General features: G+C 30.9%; 1 protein-coding gene across 1 annotated transcript in view; it reads left to right on the top strand.

The window, feature by feature from the left end:
- LOC116024403 (mitogen-activated protein kinase 15) overlaps positions 1-2,639 on the top strand; it is a 7,451-nt gene extending 4,812 nt beyond the window's left edge. Inside the window, exons 8-10 of the mRNA XM_031265297.1 lie at positions 614-718; positions 896-1,047; positions 1,821-2,639. Of these exons, the coding sequence (XP_031121157.1) occupies positions 614-718; positions 896-1,047; positions 1,821-2,107 (544 nt within the window). The 3' untranslated portion in view covers positions 2,108-2,639. The remainder of the gene's footprint in view (positions 1-613; positions 719-895; positions 1,048-1,820) is intronic.
- Positions 2,640-10,930: the final 8,291 nt, after the last annotated feature.

Raw genomic sequence — 10,930 nt, 5'->3', positions numbered from 1 at the left:
TTTTTTTTTTTTTTTTTTTCCTTAAAGGTTTAGGGCGGCTACACATTATTATTATTATTTTTATTATTATTATTATCATTATTATTTTATTATTTTAATCGGCTGCCTAGGCGCTAGGTGCTCCCCGGCCGCCCGACTAGCGCCTAGCACCTTCTGCAACCTTGACATCTTCTCAATTTTCTATCCAGGGAACTTAGTACCTCCCTGAACCTGTTTTTCGTTTTTCTTTTCCCGTTTTAGGAATTTCATTGAGGGGTGTCTAAATGATGCTGAAGTGCAATGATGTTGTAGGTAGATTATAGCTATAATTTCTGCCTTCTAAAGTAATTGAGATTGGTAGGTGTATTTATGATACTTAGCTAGCACTCGTAAGATTCATTTCCAAGTCCACTAAATTACCACTACCGTATAATTTGGCTCAGACCACTCGACCATCCTACCATTAGTACTACATCAGAGACATGGTTGGGAGTGAAGTTGGTGGCAAATAGATTTTGATTATCTAATATGAGTGTTTTATCTTAATTTTGCCAGTGATTAGCCTATTGCTTGTTTTTCTCGAGTGCAATCAAACATCTAATGGGTATTCTTTTCAACTTGTGATTAATTACAGTGCAGTTGACAAATTTAAGAAACAGTTTGCATATCTTGAAGAGCACTATGGAAAAGGTGGAGTGGTTGCTCCTCCCGAGAGACAACAAGCGTCATCCCTACCCAGGTAACTATGCGATAGCGTTTCCTATCGTACTTCTTAGCTTCCTGCATACCCTTTCATTGCCTTGGTTAGTTGGTGTTTCTAGCTTTCCATTTTCTGTATTTTTACTTTTACTTTTACTTTTTTATGTTCTCGTATTCTTTTTGTTCCGTTTGGCCACTAATAATGATTTGGACACAGGCCATCTGTGTTATATTCAGACAATTCAGTGCAAAATCCGGCAGAAGTTGCAAATGATCTATCTAAATGTTCTATCAAAGAAGGTGATAAGTCAATAATGGACAGGAATTCTGGGATTCCTATGTCAAGGCTTCCTCTCCAAGTACCTCAAGGTATTCAAGGCAGAATTTATTTTTGGGAAAAATGCGATTTTAGTCCCTCAATTGTTCCTTGCTAGCAGTTCTAGTCCCTAACTTTTTACCGTTGCAATATACACTCCTAACTTTTCAAAAAAGTTGCAGTTTTAACCCCTGGAGCAACAGAACAATTAAAGTCTATTAAAAATTATACTTAGTACATGGGTATTTTAGTACTTTTTAATGTTTCTTTAATTGTAATCTTATTTAGTCTTGATATTTCTTTTGTAAAATAAAAAAAAAAAACATGATTTTAATAGGGTTGTGTAGGGAAAATAGAGAGGACGTGCCACATTTGAAAAGTAAAATTTTAGGGTAGAAGGTTGTCAAATCTCTATTTTGCATATGAAATACCAAAACTGAAATGTTATAAAGAACAAAGATAATAAAATTTTAAAATATCCATGTACTAATTAAAATTTCAATAGAGTTTAATAGTTTTGTTGATCCAAGGGTAAAATATGCAACGTCTTTGAAGAGTTAGGGGTGTATATTGAGGAACTAAAATTGCATTTTTCCCTTTATTTTTTGATGGGTGTGGGGTTGATTGTTATGCTCAATTGCTTTCGGAAGCCAATATTCTTTTACACAAAACTTTTTACTTTTCTCTCACTTGTAATTTAGGTTGGACCTAAACTGATACACATTTTTTGTTAAGCCTTAGATTTATCTCTTGTACAAATTATGCAAGTTGATTCTTAGGAGACGATGTAGTTATACACTTAATTAATAGGCGGTTCATAATGCAGGTGATGCTGCTAGGCCTGGTAGGATTGTCAGTTCTGTGATGCGCTATAACGGTGGATCAGCAGTGACAGCAAGCGAGGCGATTGAACAGCGAAGAACGCTCAGGAACCCTACTACTATGCCTCAGTACGCTATTTCTAACCCTTCGTATTCCAGGAGACACCCGAGCTGTAAAAACGAAAGGGGAGAAGATGGCAATGAAGGATCCAACACCGTGCCTAAACCCGATCAGTACATGGCTAGGAAAGTAGCTGCAGCCCCCGGTGGATCTGGAAACCAATGGTATTGAACGATTCACAAAAATACCCAGACTTTTTGCTTACTATATTAGCATTCAAAGAACGATTCACAAAAATACCCAGACTTTTTGCTTCCCTGGCGGGCTTGTGAATGAGTACAGGCAGCACTGAGTATCAGAATTTGGCGTTTGGGGACGATTGGCTTCACGCGAACTCTCATCCACAAACCGTTTTACGAGTGGAAGGGCACGGAGAAGACATCGATGCTGGGAACTTGGTAAGAGTTTCGAGGTTACATTAATTTACTTACATTTCGATTTTTACCCATACCTGAATCTGCAAAGCTGGTGTAAGCACTAACTCTGTAGTTTTGTTTCCACTGAAAACCGGACATTCTTACCGCCATGTTTCTTCCTAGTTCCTACGAATAAGCGCATGATTGCATCCGATGATAATGCAGAACATTGTTGCCATAAAACTTCAAAATCTTGTACCTGTAACTTTCATGTGTTCCCAATACTGTCTAATATATTATTATAATTATTATGCAAGTCTTGAGGACATCATGACAATTTCAACCAACTTTGCAAGTAATTTCTCTAATATGCTACTTCACACTGTACTGTGTGTGTTCATTCCAGTTGCATGCAGATGCAGGGTAATTTTCATTTTGATATTATGAGGTTCGGATTTGCTGTGTAAAAATAAAGAGTAATATTACATGTATTCTCACATAGTAATAATACATAGTAATATATGTATTCTCACTTTTTGTTTTAAGCGGACAAGGTATGTTTTGGTTGATCAAGATTACAAGTGGGGTCCACAGGTTTATTTTGGGGTTTTTTTCTTTATCTAATAAAATCAAAATATGTGATTTGAGTTTTAACTCTACTAGTATACTTATCATTTTTCAAAGAGTAAATGACCAAAATTTGCAACATATATGGTTACTTGAAATAGAATTAATCAATTTACGACTAATTAATGAGTTCAAAATTTTATTATACCAAATACTAATGGCACGTTTGGTTTGCGGAATAGGCCTAGAATGGTGTTTTGTATTATTATTATTATTATTCCTTTTTTCTTATTATTGTTATTAATATTATTATAAGTTTTATTTTATTATTACATAATAATAATAATAATATTAATAATAACATGAATGTCATTATTATTATTATTATTATTATTATTATTATTATTATTATTATTATGATTACATATTTTATAAGGGTATTTATATCTTTTAAAACATATTTCATTTCTATTTCTTAAACCAACCACACAGTGTAATATAATTCTTAAAGTCTATTCCTTTCGCAAATCAAACAATAGAATACAATTCCTATTTTATTCCTTGCCTATTCCATTCCTTATGGAATAACATTTCTATTACCTCAAAATTCATTCTGTGAACCAAACGTGCTATAAATACATTGAATGATACAAATTTTGGTTTAAATTGTGTTTTTTTTAACGAAAAAAAAAATCTTTTTTTGTTTTTTGTTTTTTGTTTTTTGTTTTTTTGTGTGAATAAAAAAAAAAACGCAAATACCAATTTTGGTCTCACGATTATTAGTAAAATGACAATTTTGGTTCACATGTTTAATTTCTACCAATTTTAATTCCACGACTATTGTTTTAGTACCAATTTTGGTCCCACGATTACTATTTTAGTGTCAAAATTTACCGCGCCGGTCACCCATTCGTTTAAAACGTGTCGGAATCTAAAATTTTTAAATGTATTTTCGTCCTTTTCAACTCAATATCCCAATTTGGGCATGAATAAAGAGATTTAAGCACTAAGATCGATCATAATTCACAGTTCTCCTCTTCAAAGTAAGGTAAAATGAGGAGGAAAACTGCGAATTTTGATCGATCTTAGGACTTAAATCCATTTATTCATGCTCAAATTGGCATATATTAAGTTGAAAATAACGAAAATACCCTTAACAATTTTAGATTTTTGCACGTTTTAAATGGATGGGTGACCGGCGCGATGAATTTTGTCACCAAAATAATAGCCGTGGATGAAAATTGGTACTAAAAAAATAGTTGTTGGACCAAAATTGGTAGAAATTAAACATGTGGACCAAAATTGTCATTTTGTTAATAGTGGTGGGACCAAAATTGGTATTTGCTCAAAAAAAAGAAAAAAAAGAATCTTGATAACTCTTGATTCCTCAATCTCCACATTTTCCTCATTTAGTGCAAGGAATCAAGTCCAAATCATAAAAAAAAATTCGGTTGTGTTTGGTACATTGGATTAAACAAAAGGAATGGAAATGAAAGTTATACACGCATTTTTGGTTGAGTACCCTATAATTACAAAATCCATTATCTAATTAAATTAAGGTATTATTCCATTAGTTCAACCTTATCTCTCCTCATTTTATTGCCTCATTTTGTCGACTTCTCACTCATCTCTCCTTAGTCCTCACCCCATTGACTTCCTCACTGAATTGCAAACTCATTTCATCGCCACTCTTTCAGATCAATTACCTTGATTTTTTGTTTTTGTTTTTTGTTTTTGTTTTTGTTTTTACTTTTAAAGCCTTTATTCCGATTATAAGGTCATACATACCCAAACATCAATATTGGTAGTCATTCCAATTCCACCTTACTACTAACACATCCAAAATACTTTCACAAAAACCCATTCCAATTATCAAGTATTTGATTCCCATTTCGATTCCGATTCCGGTTCCGATTCTCATGTTCGAACCGAACACCCCCTTAGTGTAGTATATTTATAGACATCATGATTCTTTAGGAATCTCCACTGGACAAAAATCAACTGATAAGAACTTTTGAAATTAGGACAGTTGTGTGAGACCGTCTCAACGATCCTTATCCGTAAGACTGGTTATGACAGGTTGGGTCAATATGAAAATGTAATACTTATACTGAAAAATGTAATTAATACTAATCAGGAATAAAATGTTTGTTACTTATAAGGGAAAGTGTAATACTTTTGAGGAAAAAATGTAGTACTTATACATTTTGATGTAAAAGTATTACATTTTTCATCAAAAGTATTACACTTTCTCTTAAAATGTAATGTTGACAAGTGTTTGTTATTTATAAGAGAAAATGTAATGCCGAGAAAATTCATGGAATGAAATGATTTAAAAAAAAAAACTAAATCCACGTACTAATTAGACTGAACTGAAAATTTAGAAAAATATATGCCAAATAAATAAATAAATAAATAAATAAATAAATAAATAAATAAATATATATATATATATATATATATATATATATATATATATATATATATATATATATACTCCTTGTTGCCAGAAGTGCGGTAGATTCATTGATATAGAAAAATAAGAATCCACAACAACTAGATCTAGTTAAGAATTATGTCACTCTTGAAAAATCTTAGAGCTCTTGAAAATTTTAAAAGTTAAATCTTTAAGACGATCGTCCAGACGACGAGAAAAAACCCAGTAAAATTATAAGTACACCAAATAATCATAATACTGGGTTGCGGAACAACCAAATATAAATATTCTTGGGAAATGACTATAATTTGGTTAACCTCGAAAATTACTTTTATATATATGAGAGAAATTCTTGAAAATGTTATAAGTTTTCGACAACATAGTTGCCTTCAAATTGCTCATATTATATGACAATCTGAATCTAGAGCTAGGTGCCAGAAGCGACTAGAGTGATTAACGTATAAAAGGAGCAATTAAGACATATATATAGCACAACTCGTTGGTAAATATATCTCTTTTTGTACACCATTGAAGTGTTAACCTTGTAGGTTATAAATGGTGTTTGTATGAAAGAGAAACAAGAATGATAAGGTAGTGTGATATAAAAGCGAGGCTGTAGCCCAAGGGTTCACGCAGAGACTTAGATATACTCTCCCATGATGAATATCATTAAAAGTAGTTCCGGTACATAATTGGTAGAATAATAACAAATTTTGATATGTAGCTTATTAAAGTCATGACCTTAAAATTATGGATCGTTAGACCCTAATATGTTTATTTGAAAAATCCTTGATTGATTTATAATTCTCAAAATGAAAGATCGGAAATCTCACAACATGTTTGTTGTTAAAGTACAAAGGCTTTACTTAACTTGAAATAGTAAAGCAAATTAATTGAGTAATTTCCTCCTGAAGTAGGAAAATGTAAAAATGAATATGTATCATTAGGTACTTATTAAGGGGTAACTAATCAAATTATTTATTTATTATCTCAACCTATGTTGGTGTTATAAGCATCATAAAGAGCTTAATGATATTAGCTCATGTTCTAAAGACGAATTTTGGAAATAAAGTACTTGAAAAATCAAGTATTATCTCGACTTGCAGATCGAGTATTTCTTTGAAAGGAATTTTATACACCAGTTAGTCTATTTTGGAAAAATATATTTGACACATTTTATATGTATAAGTACCATTGACTTATCACACTAATAGTTGTCCAATAATCTCTTAAAGTAGATAAATGACTATTTAGACTTAAAAATGATAATGACGACATTTTGGGACTTGAAGTTCATTACTTCATTGCTATTGGAGTACTTCTGTAGAACCAGAAGTTCCATGATCGCATTAGGACTGGCAATGTTCTTACAATGAAATCACTAATAACTCTTAGTGCTCATCTTACAATTAAGTATTCACAGATATCCTCCGGTATCTTCAATTTAAAAATTTATGCGATAAATCAATGTGTGTTTTTCATATACCACTTGGTATTGACTCCTTTTGATATTCATAATGCTAAATTTCAAACTAGTTATGTTTGTTTTACCTCCACTGCCTTAATTATGTGAGGATAGTAAAAGTGTGTTTTAAGTGAGTGTGGTTAAAGAATATTAGACATGTTATATAAATATTCAACCCACATAAGCTCCAGAAGAGTCACGAGATCATTGTATATAAAATGTTAACTTATAATGACAATATAATCGTGAAGATTGTACCATATCATCTTCTCTACACCTTTTGAAACAATAATTTTAATTTATCATGTAGAACTTGAAGATTGTCATCTTCAGAGGGAGATGGAGATTACATTTACTCGAACCAATGCTGAAGAATTAGACATAAAATCCTAAAAATTGAGTCTTAAAAAACTAACAGTTGTACTTTTGCAACATATATGAATACAGACATACCATGTGCTCCTTTTCTCACTAGATTTTTTTCCACAGGATTTTTCTAGTGTGGTTTTTAACAAGGCATGAGTATGATATAGTAATGTCGATGGGAAAAGTTGCAAATAAATACTTAAATAGACAAACCCTAAATCCTGAAGATTATGTCCTTAAGGCTAATGATTGTACTATTTTTCTCTTAACTACGTTTTTTTCCCATAGAATCTTCTTAAGTTAATGTTTTAATATAATGAGCAATCAGTACAATATATAAGTTTACAAATATCATGTACTGTTTTCTTCAATTATATTTTTTCACGTGGTTTTCATAGTGAAGTTTTTAACGAGGCATGAATGTATTCAAATATACTATCCATATACATTGTACTCTTTTTTTGTCTAGGTTTTTTCCACCGGGTTTTTCTAGCAAGTTTTTAATGAGGCAAGATTATAGTTAAATAATTTTCAAGGGAGAGTGTTATAAATAATATCATTAGTGAACATTATTATGTAACGGACATATTTATGTCCCCATTTATGTTTTCAGTTATAGTTTATTATTATATATATCTCTCTTGTAAAATGTAAAGATGATGATGGTGAAATGAAAACTAACTCTTCTCCCTATCATTTGTTGTCTCTATTCTCTCTATTGTTTTAGCTTATACTTTAATGAGTTTATTACCGAAATGGTCCCTCGACTATTGCGAAATTACCAATTTGGTCCTTGACAATTTTTCGTGCCCAATTAAGTCTCTCGACTTTGAAAATTTTAACCAATTTGGTCCTCCGTTTATTTTGCCGTTAAATCGGGACCAAATTGGTAATTTTGCTATAGTCAAGGGACAAAATTGGTAGTTAATTTTTCACTAAAATGGTCCCTTGACTATAGCAAATTTACCAATTTGGTCCCTTGACTATAGCAAAATTACCAATTTCGTCCCGATTTTAACGACAAAATAAACGGAGGACTAAATTGGTTAAAGTTTTCAAAGTCGAGGGACTTAATTGGGCGAGAAAAATTGTTGAGGACCAAATTAATAATTTCGCAATAGTCGAGGGACCATTTCGATAATAAACTCTACTTTAATTTAATATTATCTCCAATTCACCGGTTAGGAGCTAACGCGCACAATAAACAACTCACAATACTCACCTTAATAATTTCCATATTTTAAAACCTTTGAAAAGTAAGCTTTCATTGTCAAAGTGTATTGTAGATTAGTTCGGCAAACGTATTGACTTATTAAAATTAGTTTTTCCATCTTAGGCATCAATGAACTCCGCTGTAGCACTGGTTAATTCAATGATATTTCAATGAATCCGGGTTCAAATCCCGGCAGCGGAATTTTTTGTTAGCAATATGCCCACCAGCCAGTAATCCTAGTTATTCCGGTTAAATTATATAAAAAATTTTCTTAGCAATATGCCCACCAGCCAGTAATCCTAGTTATTCCGGTTAAATTATATAAAATAGGGAAAATGGCACTTTTCCCCATGTTATTAAAGTGGCAGTTTTTCCCCTGAAATGTTAAATTCACATTTTTGTCCTTAAAATAACTATTTCATTTATTTTTCATTCTCCAACAAATTATTACTTATATGTATGGATGATCACGATTCGGTTTGAACCTAACCAAACACTGTAGCAATCATACCGAAATAGTATGGAGGTTCTGGTTACGATTCAGAACCGAAAAATAAAATTAAATAATTGTTGAACCGTGAATCGGAACTGAACAATAGTCATATATAGTGAAAATTATCAAACATTTATTTTTATAAATCGGTATGGTTCGGTTCCAATTTTTATTTTGAACCGCCAATCAAAACTTATTTATTTATTTATTTTTATAATTTTATTTCTTATTTAAAAATAGTCTAAATTCAACAATTATTTTATTTTATTTTTTTCGGTTATGAATCGTAACCGTAACCGTCCATACTATTTAGGTTCAATTGCTACAGTGTTCGATTAGGTTCGTATTGAACCGTGATCTTCCATACATATTAGTAATAATTGGTTGGAGAATGAAAATAAATGAAATAGTTATTTTTAAGGGCAAAAAATGTCAATTTAACATTACAGAGGAGAAAACTACCGCTTTAAAAATAATTGAGGGGAAAAAACTGTCACTTTAATAACTCAAGGGGAAAAAGTGCTATATACACATAACATAGGTGGAAAAAGTGCCATTTTCCCTATAAAATATGTTCGCTTTGGTCTCCATGATAAAAGGGCTGACGATTAGCTATTATTTCGTTTTTTTTTTTTAAATGAGTTATTTCGCTCAATGTCATTTTGAGCGAAATAATTTTAAATTACTCAAATCGGTCGCAAACTCAATTACTCAAAAAATATAAAATAAAAAATCACAATCAGTTACTTTAATATTGATACTTTGTGTGTTGTGACATTGTTGAATTGTGTTTTGATTCTTTAAATCTTTATACAATTTACAATTCTAGTTGTTTTTAGGTTAATATTTAATATTTTAGTATTAGCTATTAAAGTATTAAATAGTTTATAATTATCAAATTTATTAAAAATTAATAATTTAAAAAAAAATTATTTTAAAAAATTGAGCACCCAAGGAACGCCTAGCCCTTTTTGCAACTTTGCATAAAAGTAGGTATTGTTGAATCGTGGATTCGCAACTAGAAGCAACCCTTTATTGAATATTGATTGTAATACATTATGTTTTTAGTTTATCAAATAAAAAATTAAAAAAGGAATACTTTGAACATAAAAAACCAAAATGTAAGCTTTATAGTTCTTTCTTTTTAAGTATTTAAAAATTTACATGTCCGGCCTATGGGAAAATATTTCTATATTTTCTAAGTATTTATGTTTTGTAGTAATTATAATAAACTCTTTTAAAGTTATGTATAGGATTTTTTTTTCTCACCTGAAAATGTGCTTACAAATTATATTTCAATAACAACTCCATATAATATAAAGTAAAATATCAAGATGCACGAAACTAATAAATTCTTTTATGAAAATAATAATAATAGTCAATAAAGAAACATATGAAAGCATTAACTAACAAATCTGATAAATTTGACGTGTGGAATTGTAGCTTCTTTCGTGCCATATTGGACAGTTGTTATATCATGAACTAGTGTCATGTGGATCATGGTTCAAATATAATGTGTCTACGATTAACATATTATGTATCTTTAGTTAATAAATTATGTACTTGTAAATAAAATAATGACACATAATATGTTAACTATAAACACATAATATGTTAACCGCATATTATGTGTCTAACTGCACGCAATTAATATATTATATGCCCATAGTTAACATATGTTTTAGCTCTTGTTTGCTTTTTTATTTTATTTTATACCTAGGTGATCTCAACTTCTTTGGACTAATCCCAACTCCCAAGCCCACAAGACCCTGCCCCTTACTACAGAGGTAAATTGCGAATTGCTCAATTAGCCTATCGGTCAATAATTATTGCATGGACCATAGTCCACACAGTTGTGTGGACCAAAAATAAAAAAGTACATTATTTTTGTACTGAAGGTACATTATTTTTGTACTATAGGTACATTATTTTAGGATACATTATTTTTGTACTGAAGGTACATTATTTGATATATACTATCAAATAACGTACCTACAATACAAAAATAATGTACTTTCAGTACAAAAATAATGTACTTTTTATTTTTGGTCCATGCAATAATTTGCCCCTATCGGTAAGACCCTAGTCTTCATGCGT

This window comes from Ipomoea triloba, chromosome 1, assembly GCF_003576645.1.
Source record: "Ipomoea triloba cultivar NCNSP0323 chromosome 1, ASM357664v1".
In the NCBI taxonomy this organism is placed as follows: domain Eukaryota; kingdom Viridiplantae; phylum Streptophyta; class Magnoliopsida; order Solanales; family Convolvulaceae; genus Ipomoea; species Ipomoea triloba.
Note: the sequence above shows the minus strand (reverse complement) of the source record. Positions and strands in the feature narration are given on the sequence as shown.